The sequence below is a fragment of the Lissotriton helveticus genome, chromosome 9, assembly GCF_964261635.1.
Source record: "Lissotriton helveticus chromosome 9, aLisHel1.1, whole genome shotgun sequence".
NCBI classification, from domain to species: domain Eukaryota; kingdom Metazoa; phylum Chordata; class Amphibia; order Caudata; family Salamandridae; genus Lissotriton; species Lissotriton helveticus.
Genome location: NC_136070.1, coordinates 138,965,740 through 138,979,604, shown reverse-complemented (window position 1 = coordinate 138,979,604; position 13,865 = coordinate 138,965,740). Strand labels below are relative to the sequence as shown.

The window sequence follows — 13,865 nt, the reverse complement described above, 5'->3', positions numbered from 1 at the left end:
TGCTAATGAAATGCAGATTGCATTTCACTGTTCCTAGCAGCAATCAATTAGCTATCACTACAGGAGCAGCAATACAGGTACATCAGGATTGTTAACATCCATTGGTGGCCATTGTGACTCTTACAGACAATGATTTTCCTTTAACCTAAAGTTACATATGCTCAATCGGACTACCCTGAATACCACTTATTGAAGGAGTAATCGGTTCGCGTGGAGTCCGGGTTTCAATGCTTCGGGGGCTAGGCCTGCCTAGCACCATATCTTGCATCTTGCTTCTTGCCTTAAATAAGGATATGCTTTTATTAGTTTATTAGGAGCTCTCTTACCGTAGTCCAAGACCTCAGGCACTTTTCTGTGTTGAGCAGGTGAGGGTGGCGTCAAGTTTAAATGAGGGAGGAGTGCCTGGCTCTTATTCATGGTTAGCATCCAAATGAGAGGCAGCACCCAGGTATAATTACACCTCACCTGTTTATAACATCACTCATCATAGAGATAATAACAAACTGTGGGTGCTTAAGACAGACGTGGATTTGCTGCTCGGGTTCCAGTCGACAAAACCTCCTGCTTTGGCCTCTGCCCTGCATGAGATCCAGATTCGTCTTGGATTCTAGTCATGGCAACCGGTGGACCATCTGCCGAGGTCTATAAGGTAAGTACCCCTTTACATAGAACCTTTGATCCAAGTCACTTGGGAGATCAGAGAAATACAACCACTAGTACTTTTAAACACTTGTTTCAGAGATGAGATATTGGTAGGTCTTTGAATTGTACTTGTACCCAGTATGGAATAGAAAAGATCAGCTGTTCTGTTCAGCTAATTTAAATGACCTTTTTTTCAATCCAAATTCCAAGATGAACTTCAAATTTAACTAATATTGGTATTGTCTGCTATAGATGTTGCAAACTGTTCTTGTTGATCACAGAGTGTCCTTTTAAGGAGAACTATTAATTCTCAAGAAGAGAAGTAGTTCTGTATGCAGGAACAATATTTCTAAAGTATTTCTGAGCTCTAGATTGAGGAAGAGTGTGAGTTTGATGTCACATGGTCTTCTCCTAAAGGGAAGGATTGCCTCGTGCTAAATAAGACTATGTGAATGATGGCATTCCTGACCGATATCACCTCTTATTGGTATTGATATTTAATGGATTTCAAGAATGGAGGGTTCATGCTACAAAAGTCCTTTTATCCTCACTTTCGGCTCAGATCCTGAGCTTACAGGAGGTGTTACTTGCTAGTGAAGCTCAGCTGATGTATCAGAGGGGAAGTTGTTAAAGTCTATGTATGAGTCTCAATACTCAATACGAGTTGTAGCGCTGTCGTATGTATATACGTCAGAGCAGAAGTACATGATATTGCACACATTTGTATCCTCTCTCCACCAGCATCCCAAAAGTTTAAGAGCTCAGCTCTTCCCTTGAGGAGAGAAGGCGGTATTGGGATTTCGTGAGGACACAGATGTACAGATCACATGTGTGACTGTCGGGAAGGGGGACCGTAGTTCCTCTTAGAATCTGGACCCCTAGGGGTTTCCAACCTTACTCTCTCAATGGCCCGCTGGTTATCAAATGTGCACTCTTATTAGCGATCTCAGCAGTCTCAGGTTTTCTACCCCACATTTTTCACCCTTTCAGTGAAAAAAACACATACAATTCCTGCTTGCTCTGAGCAGGTGGAAAGTGTAGGTAGGCCTGTTGGAAGGGGTGGGAGGGTGGGGTGGTGGCACACTGGCTGATGGCACAATTGTCCCTGTCGGGGGGTGAGAGGGGCATGGTTGGCCCATACTGCTGCAGCAGATGTTGCACTCAGCCCCTGTCCTACAGCAGTTCTTGCCTGTGTCTCCAGGCATGGAATTATCGAATCCAGAGTTTTTGGATCCATTACTTCCTGACCCTAAAACTCCGGGTGAAATAACACAACTCGTATCTTGGGCCTATGTCTACTACTATGTGATATGTTCCACACTGTACAGAGTTACTGGACTCAGTTTAAATCAGTCTAACCTCCCTCATTTGCCCTGTACTGAGGCTAATGGCCAATTTTAGGTTTGATATTTGTGCGCCTCAAGATGTCAAGCTCCTAGGGTTAGATCTATGATTACACAAAGACTTCATTTTATTCCTCTTTCTACTTGTCTTTTTTAAGCTGTTCCATATTTCTGCAAGCCATTGCCTCTGTTGTGGCACACCCTTGTCCAAGGAACACTTCTATAAAGATATACCGCTTTCAGCATCAATTGATTTGGATAATCAAAACTGAAAACAGGTATTTTTCTGTGAAGGTGTGTACACCCGCACTATGCCGGTCCTAGTGTTTGCAGATAGAGGTGAAAACGCACAAGGATGTCCCTTCCCAGTGCAACAAGCAATGTTGACAGTAGCGCAACCTGTGTGTGTCACGGGCCCTAGGCTAGTGCAAGAAAGGAAATAGGCCCCTGACTGCTGTCTGAATCATAAAATTCAGCAACATTCAGGGATCAGTGGGCCCCTTATGCCTTTTAGCCTCGGTGCCACTGCACCTGCTGTACCAATTCAGCTAAGCCTCTGAATGTGCATATAGATATGCGTGAGTACACCCACACTTTCACGCAAACATGCGTACAATCACACGCTCATCAACAAATTACTTAAGTAATTTACAGCCTGATTCATCAAAGACCCGTTTTGCGAGTCTATAATAGCGATTCATAAGGAATCACTATTACAGACTCGCAAAACGGGATTCATGTAGGAATTGCAAAAAGAATTGCGATTCCTACACATTCCTTATTTGCGATTAGCAAATTGCTAATCGCAAATAAGGAATAACTCCCCATACATTCCTATGGGCCAAAAGGCCTATAGGAATGAATGGGGAGTATTCCTTATTTGCGATTAGCAATTAGCTAATCGCAAATAAGATATTGATTTAAAGGGTGCCAGGGGTGTCCAAAGGACACCCTGTAGCACCCCTTAAATGCAAATTGAAACAGGTGTTGCGCACACACATGTCCAAAGGACATGTGTGTGTGCAACATGCAACTTAGAAAAATGCTTTTAAAAGCCTTTTTCTAAGTTTTCGCTATTTACCACGAGGTTTGACCTCGCGGTAAATAGCAGGCCGAATCCCAAATGCAAAAATAGCGCTCGCAAAGGGCCAGATTCTCAGAATCTGGCCCTTTGCGAGCCGATTTCGGCTTGATGAATCAGGCTGATAATCGTCAAGTTGATGCCGTGTGTTTCATAATATTTGAGAGCTGGGTTCATGTTATATCTTTTGGGTGCTCTGAGACAGTCTCCGTGCTGTTTCAGCATTATGTAAAATAATAAATATCATGACATAGTCATAGTGATATGAAAAGTACATTCAAATGTAATTTACCCGTGGCATGTAGAGGGATGTCTGACTTAAGAAATAATCAATAGTGAAACCATTTCAAACCAAACCGGAAGTGAGCTTCATTAGCATCATTACATCATGCATTTCTCACCTTGATAAAATAAAACTTGCTGTTTGCATGATTTTAGGGAGTAAGGGGCATATTTCCGAAATTGTCACGCAGTGCAGCGGGTAACCTTTGCTGCGCGTGAGGGAAAGAACAGGAATGCGCCGTACTTATGTCAATACGGCGCATTCCTGCCTTTTTCCCTGCGATCGGGCTTCTTTGGCAGGCTAGCGCCAACACGGGAACCCTGGCACCATGGTGCAATGGTGTCTGCATTGCATGCATGATTGTTTTTGTGCATGAAGGTACACCTGCCTTCACAAAAACATTCCTGAGGCATATTTCTCTATCTATGTGTTCTGCAGAATGCAGCACACGTAGAAACAGGAAGTAACGAGGAGAAATACAATATTTCACCTCATTACGCCTTTCCTGGTATAGGTGTATCTTTCTGGCACATTCCCAGGTTTACCAGTTCTGGTAAATCTGGGATTGCCTCAAAAGCCATGTTGGGAACACCCATGCAACGCCCATGGAACGCCTTCCCAGGACAGAGTAGGGCAAAGCAGCGATTTGCACTGTGTTGCTTTACTTCAGATTTATGGAGCGACTCAGGGCCACGCAAAGTGGCCTTGCGGGGCTTCATATATCTCACGTAAGGTTTGCATCAAGCATGTACCACATTGCGTGGTGCGGAGTCAAAGCAAACCGGATCACAAATATGCCCTTTAATGTTTGGTGTTAATTACCAAAATAAACATCCATGGCTGCCTTTAGTGGATATACTCACTCAATTTAACACCTTTACTTGTTCTTTAACACCATCGGCGCTGCGCATTTTCCCGCTGTGTGCTGACTTTTTGAAAAACCCGCGGTTCATGACGAGCTCGGCTCGTCATGAGCGTACATGAGGTGTACCTCATGACGAGCTGAGCTCGTCATCAGCGTCGAAGGGGTTAAGAAAGGAGCACACTGCCAACAGCACGTTCAGGGAGGACTGAAGGGGGTTTCCTGGGGGTATAGGGTCCTGTGCCCCGAGATTTTGCCACCCAAAGCATATGTTGTGTGCAAAACGTTAAAGAACAAACTCTCTTTCAACATCTTCAGACTGTGTCACTGGAGGCTCTGAGAATCCCTTCATAAAGAGATTCACAGTAATATGTATCGCCTAGATGATCATGGCGGCTGTATATTCTGCACGGTGTTGGTTGCAAACATCCAATATACCGAGATCGTTTGCTGAAGTTGAGATTATTTGAATCCCATGTCCTTGTTCTGGTCTTTCAAATGTTACACAACACGGTGAGCAGACATTTACTTGTTGCCTTTTCAATGTTTTTTCTCATAGCATTTGTGAGCATCGGTGCTCTGTAGTTTCATCAAAAATAGGGAGACTCGGAGCGCATTAAGGTCCAGCATACATGCTCCATAATGAGCCGCGGTCCATGCAGGTAACTGCGGTGGGGTGGAGGTGCCAGGTGGGGGGATTTCGAGAGACGATGCAGAGGGAAAATTAAATTTGGTCTGTACTCTATAGTTAACAGCCAGAGCTGCAGGTTGTGTTAGCACCACACTACTTGTGTGTCATAAGGATTACTAGTGGTTCACCTCAGTGACAGCTCTACACTTAACCTTTTCTGTTCATTAAAAAAATAATTAGTGATGTTTAGCATTAACGGTACATTTTTCATTTTCCTATTGTTCGTCTGTAATAAGTGTATGCTGCTTTGAGCCATATTTACTTGTTCCATAGCAAAATATCTCCAAAGAGACCTTGATGCATAAGTATTTTAAGTGATTTTGGAGCTAATGAACAAAGCCATTTTGTGGTCGCGAACCCAACCTTTCACAAAATCACAGGCTCTGTGATGTAAAATAGCTTTTCGTTTTGCAGTAAACTGATTTTACGAGTCAGAAAACCATTGCTGACTCGCAAAATGGCCTTACCAACTCATTCAATATCATAATTAGGAAGGGGTTTGAAAGGTGAGTGCCAGCCCATTTGCAATTCGGAATGGTATGTAACAATTGCTTGCAACCACAATTGTGGTCTCAAACTATTGAAAAGTTACCAAACTCTCAAAGGAGGTGCTACTAGATTCACGAAGGACACATTGCTCTTTAAGAATCGCGTCAGGCAGCCTCAGGGAAGAACAGGAAGTGGTCGAGAGGACATTTGCCTGCTCCCCTCAATGTGTTGTCAAACAGGATTTTTTTTAATGCAGGTAGGTTGCTTTGCCAAATGAAAGACTTGTAGCAGAAATTTAGTGTGCAATTCGTGAACACGTTTTCCGACTAATCTTTTCATACATTTGGCCCTAAATGCACACACTTTTGTAGCGCAATCTGGCAGTTTGGTTGTGTTCATTGTTAAGGTTTTGTTTAAATACTAGATGGTTACTGTCATGGAAAAACGTTTAAAGTTCTGGCAATGCATCTACAAATCAGAACACTTTGCACCCTTAGCATTGCATTCTACTACTTTGAAGGGACTATGTTTCGCTCAACTTTATGAGGTTGTATTGTAGATATGCACACTACCTACCACCCATAAATCTTTTGATGCAACAAGTATGCTTGGTTGACCCCAAGATATGATTTCCAGATATCTGGAGCCTGTAGAGCAACAACAGGACATGCACACATGCATTGCTTGCAGAAACAAATGCAGAATTGCAGCTGCTAACTTGCCTTATTTTACTGTCACACTGAGCCTGCCTGTCTGATGCTCAGGACTTGTATAATGTCTCTCAATTATTCATTTGGGTTCCACTGGTAGAACAGTTTGTCAAGAAGCATACTGTATAAGTTTACTAACTGAATCAGTGTCATCATAGACACCTTATCCCTATCCTGTTTTTCCTTCTAGAAATCACTGTATTAGAAACCTTTAGTAAAATTGTGTTAATCAACGTGAGCTACCAATACAATAACTCCCTAAATGCATCTGGTTGCTAAATTAACTTATGGGATTCGAACATCTGACCTGATGGCACACATTCATTTGGTAACATCAGACACAAATTCCATCAGACTTGTCATCCTTTTGGTGTTCCTCAAGTGTCATGAAAAGGTGCGTTTGTCACTGTGCTAGATAATTTCAACCACTCACCTGGGATAAACAATGATGCTGGCTGCAGGGTGAGACATGTTTCTAGAATGATGTCAAGGAAAGGCTATTTGTATTGACATTGGAATTAGTAGCATACTTTCAGGGATTATGGTGTTGCACCTTGGTGATTAAACTTGGGTAGGAATACATTTTGCTAGTCTTCGGCCAAAGGCAACTTCTACTTTAAACTTCTCCAGTAGGGCGTGGAGAAGCTCTATCGGCAAATGTTTCTGTGAAAACATCTAGACACTACTTTATTTATTCTGAACATGGCACAGGGTCAGATGTGTATCCTTTAAATTCTAGACTAATCAAAAGCCCCTGGACCTTCTTACTGTACAGCTGCGTGGTGAGGTGGATAAACATACAAAACACACACACGTGCACACATACACACACAAACAAATTCACCACATTCACTGAAAAATATAAAAGTTAAAATGAAGTTATGGTTGACATGTTTATTTTTTAAAACGTAGAAATTCACACACAGCTAAAGTGGCTTTGGGTAAAACCCCAAACTTTCTGAAATTCGCAAGGAATGGTTAGGCTCACAAACCATAACTCACACAACAAACATGTAAATCAAAACTTTAGCACCAGACGCAATGCTCTTGACCTCAACCTCCTTATGAGACAGGTGCATGTATTGTAAATATTCTTACAAATAAGGCTTGTTGTGCTGACCTAACCATGACTACAGAGGCGTTCTTGCCGCCTTTGAAATCCCCACCCCAATATCTTCATTGGTCAAAAAGGAAAAGGGGGTCAGTAATAGTCACCCAAACCAAAATCCTTGCGAATCGGTCCCACTGCATTTTTTTTTTAGTAAAGGGCCAGAACCAGCTCAAATTTGATTGGCACTCCCTTTTCATAATACGTTCCCAGGGATTTATTTTACAACATAAAAAGCCAAGTATTTGAACTTTCCATTTTCTTCCAAGCAAAGATCTCCCAAAAATGAGATTTTCCCATCAACGTTTTAAAACGTTTCCTTTAAGTTAGTTGAGGCCATGTTGCATATTATACACATACTCATTTTCCTACCGATACAACAGAAAGCTGTAGAAAAATCAAGGACCCTATTAATATGACAGCATGTCCTTAAAATCTTTCAACATTTACATAGCTTGTAAACTCTCAACTCTCAGAAGAACTCAAGAAGAGATTCCGTATGATGACATTTTATACAAGCTTTTTGTTGAGCAGATTATATTTCGCATACTGCAGTGAACACAGCTCTCTGTCAGTGATTTTACGAGATACATAAAACATTTAGCGACCAACATAGCCTCAAAACCCCTCTGAACCGTGAGAGAGAAACTTTATCGGGATTCCTGTAGGTCAGGATGACGAGGCAAGCGAGACATCCACGTGCCTCCCACAAGGATTCCAGAACATGGGGGAAGAATGACGAGGCAAGCGAGACGTCACACAAGCGCCTCCCATTGTGATTCCAGAACATGACTCTGCATGTTCCTTGGACACGAACTCTGGGCGCGTGGCGCAAAGAACAGCGGAGACGGGCGTCACGTGCACTCTGGCCTCATGGCCCAGATAACAACACAGCGGAACCAGGAGTCACGCGCACACAGGCTTTTAAAAGAGCCCAAGATAATGAGTAAGCGTCTATGCTCTTAAACTGAGTTATTCAGGCATAACTTCCGGATCACACTTACAGTGTCCAATCGCAGAATCTCACATTGTTGACACCTGACACACCTCATGCTAATTAAGCCAAGCGGAAGTCTCAGATTCCTATCTTTTTTGTCACTAGGAGGTCATTGGGATGCAATATTATTTGGACATAGTTACTAAGTTATCAGGAGCTGAAAAAATGTCCCTACTGATCTGAATTTAAGCCCAGAGCTGGCTATTTCTACCAGGCACTTGAAAGTGGTAAAGTTGGGTATGTGAAGACAGATGCCTTGGAAGTGTCCCATGGGACCGACTGCAAGCAATGAGAGAGGGTCTCTTGTTTACTGTTTGACCAGTAGAAGAGCAGCATGTGGGCTGCAATGGTTGCCGTACAGCCCTGGGCCGCTGCACCTGCTGTAGTAAGGATAGCTACACCTAGAAATGCCACCTGGCTGGTTTTACGGGCATGTCCTGTACTTAAATGTTCCTGTTGGTATAAAAATGAGAAAACTCACCCGTGGCTGGTATTTTCCCCCTTATTTGTACATATTTTAAACTCTAAGGGGCATATGTACAAGCCCCTAGCACCACTGGAACGCCACTTTTTTTAAGGGGCTTCGCTTTATTTACGCTTTCACGCTATGCTTAGCGTGAAAGGGGAGGGCAATGGGTGTTGCGGTGGGCGTTCACCACAACACCCATTGATTCTGACACGCCTCCTATTAACAAGGGAGGCGTAAAAAGGAGGCAGCGCCAGACTTACCTGGCAAAGCGTGGAGAAATTTTAATGTTTAATGTTGTGCGGCACACATGAAAACAGCAAAAGGTTCCCCTTCCTGCACATGAACAATCATTTAAAAAACATTTGTTTGGCAACTTCTGTGATTGCTGCATTAAGTAGCACACATAAAAGTTACAAAATGGCAATTCAAGATTGTTTATGTGCAGGAAATGGGACCTTTGTGTATATAAACAATCTTCCCCTGCACACAGACACACTTTTAACATGGTGCAAGGGTGCCTGCATTTGCACTAAGCCATTAAACGTAGTGCCAGCGCAGGGGGAAACACAGGACTGCACTATATTCTTGTAAATATGGTGCAGCCCTGCCTTTCATAAGTGGCAGAGCGTGTTGTTAAGCCAAGTAGGCTAATGACACGCTCAGCCACTTCCCTTGTATGGGTCTTATTACGAGTTAAGGTGCTGTTTATTGCACCTCATAAAAACAATACCCCGGGGGCACGTTATTTATTGAGTACGATAAATAACGCCTATTACGAGTTTTCAGGGAATAACATGCAGATTTTTGTGTTTAACACACTACAATCTGCATAGTATGGTAAATATCCTACACATTTTCCCTGTTAAATTACAGTAGGTTTGACCAAAATTTAAGGCAGATTTAACACATCTGATAATTATCCGATACGTTAGACACCCCCCAAATTAGACACCCCCCAACTCATAATTCTAACCCATGCCCACAGAACTAGGGAGAGGTGTGGCGCCGCGGCCAGGGCGACTGACGCTGGAATCTGGGGACCATGGTTCGATCCCCGGCTCCGGCGGCAGGTTAGCCCAGCACCATGTGACTCTGGGCAATAGCTCGCTTAATCTTCCCGACGGCCCCCAGCGCCTAGAGACCCTTACGAGTGATTGTGCGCTTTACAAATGTGGACTTTACTTTTACTTTACTTTAGAACACCGACCCACTCGTAACCGGGCGCAAAATGTAAGAAGTAAACACTTTAAAATATGTTCTGCAGCTGCCCTAATGAACCCTGGCTGATATTTAAGGTAAACTAAGATAGAAGGGCCATGTTAAAAATGAATAAAAAAGATTTCAAATAAAGAACAACTTTAAAATCATGTCTAGGCCTTTGCTGGATGTTACAACGTAATCAAATAGCCTGTATATTTCTCTGGAAAAGGTGGTAACCCTATCTTCACACCTGCATAACTTACAAAGGACAATACCACAACTCTCCCTTATACCTAAAATGGAAGACAAACATCGTAGGAAAATACAGAAATTCAAGGAACAAAGAAATGTTCACCACAGAATTTTCAAAATGTCATAAACAAAAAACTCAAAGACAATAATTTTTTGCTTCAACTCCAAGAATCTGGAACAACACTCCTCCAGCACTCAGAATAACAACCAAATACTCTCCCTTCAAGAAAAGAGTGAAAGATTTCTGCTTTGACCATCCATTTTTTTAATCTATTTGTAAAGAGCTTGATTACTTTTACAGGTGTACTGGTGCTAGCAAAGCAGGCCAGCTATTAGTAGTCAGTATCACATTTCTGCTACAAGAGACATGTCTTCAGAAGTTTTCGGAAACTGAGATGATTTAAGATGGAAAATGTAGAGCTGGAGAAAGGGAACGTCACTTATTGATTGACAGGTAAAAAAGGCTCTGCATCCTTGTTTGGATCTCCTAATTCTGGGAGGGGAAAAGTCTAACCAAGGAAGAGTGGAGCTTGTGAGCTCTGAGTATGTTCTGTAAAAAGATAGGACCAGTCCAGTAACCATACACAGTCTTGTAACAAATCTATAAGGCCATAAAGATCTCTCTCTTTGCTACCAGTAGGCAATGAAGCTTGGCTAGCCATCGAGAAATATCAACTTATGTGTGAGAGGGGTATCAAAAGTCGAGCTGCAGAGCGCTAAATGATCATTTAGCGCTCTACAGAGCATTCGATTCATCGAGCTTTAAATTCTGAATCTCAGGTGGGGGTCCATGTGGGATCCACTGGCTCCCCATCCAGAAGAGAAGCCAGTTCAAGATCCTCATGCATGCCTACAAAGCCCTCAACTACCTAGGACCTGCGTACATCAACCATTGACTGAGTTTCCACCAGCCCGCAAGACACCTGCGCTCCTCTTTATTCACCCTCGCACACATCCCTGCATCCGTCGCAGCCGCAGTAGCAGCAGCTCCTTTTCCTGCATCACTGCCAAGACCTGGAACGACCTTCCTCTCAAACTCCGTACAGCCTCCTCGCTGGCAGACTTCAGAAAGAGACTCAAGACCTGGTTCTCTGACAGAGACGCAGCACACAGATACCCCTAGGGGTAACAGTGCTGTGCTCTACAAATGCGGTTTGATGTATTGATTGATTGATGGCAATTTAGTTAGACTAATGGGAAACCATAAATGGAGACCAGTTCTGCTGTAAGTTGTGAGTTTGAAATATCTCTTCAATAGGATGCTTGTGTGCTCCCTGGCTAGCCTTCTATCCAGGTACATCGCTCTGCTCACTCAAGGGTATATTTAACAAATATTCACACAACATAGCATGCCACCTTGCTGCACGAAAGGGAAAAGCCAGGAATGCGCCGTATTTAACATTATTTGGTGCATTCCTGCACTCTGCCTGTCTGTGATGGCGCACAAACTGCTTCCTTGCGCCAATACAGGCACCTTTGCATCATGGTGCAAGGGTGCCTGCGTTGTAGGCAGGAATTTTTTTGTGCAGAAAGGTGCACCTTTCTGTAGAAAAACAATCCCCAGAGGCATTTTCTTCTGCAGCACATGTAGAAAGCAGAAACAACGAGGATCAATGAAGATATGTCTCCTCGTTGCGCCTCTGGTAGGGGGGTGTGCAAATGTGACACATTCCCAGGTGTTGGTAAATTTGGTACTGTGTCAGCAAGCATGGGTGGATGCGTTTAAACACCCACACTTCACCCATGGCATGCCTTCATATAGTAGGATAACATAAGGTAGCAATTTGCGATGTCATGCGTTACTCTAGCTTTATCAAGCCATGCAGGGCTTCGCAAGGTGGCCTTGCGTGGTTGGTAAATCTCATTATATTTTATGCGTCACCCTGCGCCCCCCTTGTGTGGCCCACGGCAACGCAAAACCTTTGATAAATTTGTCCTTCAACTTGGTGTTGTTCCTCAATTGCCATCCTTACTTTGATCAGCCTGTCATCCTGACAGGATGCGCCAATACCTAGGTTTTCTGGCTGATTTTGTTTTTGGTCTTTATGTCTCAAGACCCATGTGGTCTTTTGACAGTTTCGTTCACTGGCAGATTGCATCGATCTCTATGTCCCTCTATGCCCCCTCCTCCTCTAGACAGACATTTTCCATTTTTGCATACTCTAGTCCCTTCTTTTCCAAGGGTGTGACTCTATACACATTCTCTCCATGCACATCCTGTTTCCATGGGGTATGCCTTGAGCCACATGTTCTCCCTGGTAAGTCTATTTGCTTGGTAGTATCCTTTAGTTTCCTTGCTCTATCTGGACAGTATGTTCTGGAAATGTGCCTCATTCCCCATTCTGCATCTGGTCCCTCAATTTTCCTTGTGGCATGTCTTTATCGCATTGCTTACGCAGGTTAGATGGTTTCCCTGGTGGTATACCTTCATGGCTAATCTGTTTTCTTGTTTCATGTTTTACCCTTTCCCTTCCCCCCTGACCACTTGTTTTCCCTGTTGTTGTGTCTTTTTCTACATGCTCTTCCTTATCATTTGGTTTTCTGGTAGTGTGCCTCAATTCTCATGTTCTCCCCTGGTCAGTCTCCTTGTCTAAAGCAATGGTGCTCTGATTATCCAGATGGCTTTTGGCTGCTAAGCTTCAATTTCGATGCTCTCTCAGGTCAGCCTGTTTATCTGGTGGTCTGCTTGTAGAAACTAAATGGGGGGCACTACCAACCAGAATATAAGATCCTAAGTATTGCCCGGCGGTGTCGCCTCTTGAACCCACAAAGAAGTTAAACTACTGAAGAGGCAGGCGCTGGAGACTGGAAGGCAGGAAACAAGGTTTTTATTCTCTCCGGAGGAGAACACAACGAAACGGACAGAAGGTATCGTTCTGAGGTGCTCTAACTGCATCCCTGAGGCCTGGCCTCTTATACACATGTTTATCTGTTTATTGCATGTAACACATTCTCGTTGATACTTTGATGTACGGAAAGACATCCTCAGAGTCCCCCCCCTGCCCAGCCCGTTCCCACGCAAGGTTACAGTGGAAGTCCCCGCCCCGTTCACAACAGGTGATGATCATCGCGCAGCTGGATATTCCGCCGATTCACAGAGTGTGTGGGTTTCGATCGGATCTCGTGGGATGGGGGGGTTTTGATCATCTCGGGGGTCCTTTGAGGAGGGTAGCTTTCTATTGTACGGGGAGGGGCAAGGGATTGGTATCGGCAGAGCTGGGTGCCGGCCTGGGAACGGGGAAGACAAACGGGCACACAGGGAAAAGGGTTTGCATCAAAGGGCCGGAGATCATGAGAGGGAAGCAGGGGGGTGCCGCGCTGGGAACAGGATGAGGGCCTGGGGCAGAGCAGCGCCGAAGAGGGGTTTATGACTCAAGGCAGGTGCAAGCAGGGGGTTGCCAGCGAAGCTAGGAGGGAGAGAGAGACGCGCTGGCTCTCGGCGAGAGCAGGGAAGCCATGGTGCCCAAAATGGCGGCTGTTTTACGCGCACAAAAGGTTTAAGGAGAGCAAGAGGGCGCCGATAATGTTGACGGTTTTAGCCCAACTTTCAACATGCTTCGACACCCCTAAGCTCTCCCTGTCCATTCTGTTTCCTTATCAGTGTGCCTTGATTCACCTGCTCTCACTAATCAGTTTTCTAGTGGTCATATCTAAACCCGCATTTGTTTGTCCCGGCCAATCTGTTTGCTGACGGATTTGCCTCACTTGCCTTGCTGCTCATGAAAACTCAGTATCCTG

At 44.1% G+C, this 13,865-nt stretch overlaps 1 protein-coding gene across 2 annotated transcripts in view; it reads left to right on the top strand.

The window, feature by feature from the left end:
* The first annotated feature begins 503 nt into the window (after positions 1–503).
* LOC144781029 (cytosolic phospholipase A2 epsilon-like) overlaps positions 504–13,865 on the top strand; it is a 162,345-nt gene continuing 148,983 nt past the window's right edge. For both annotated transcript variants that reach the window (XM_078659646.1, XM_078659645.1), the window contains exon 1: positions 504–649. In XM_078659646.1, coding sequence (XP_078515772.1) covers positions 614–649 — 36 coding nt within the window. In that variant the 5' untranslated portion in view covers positions 504–613. The remainder of the gene's footprint in view (positions 650–13,865) is intronic.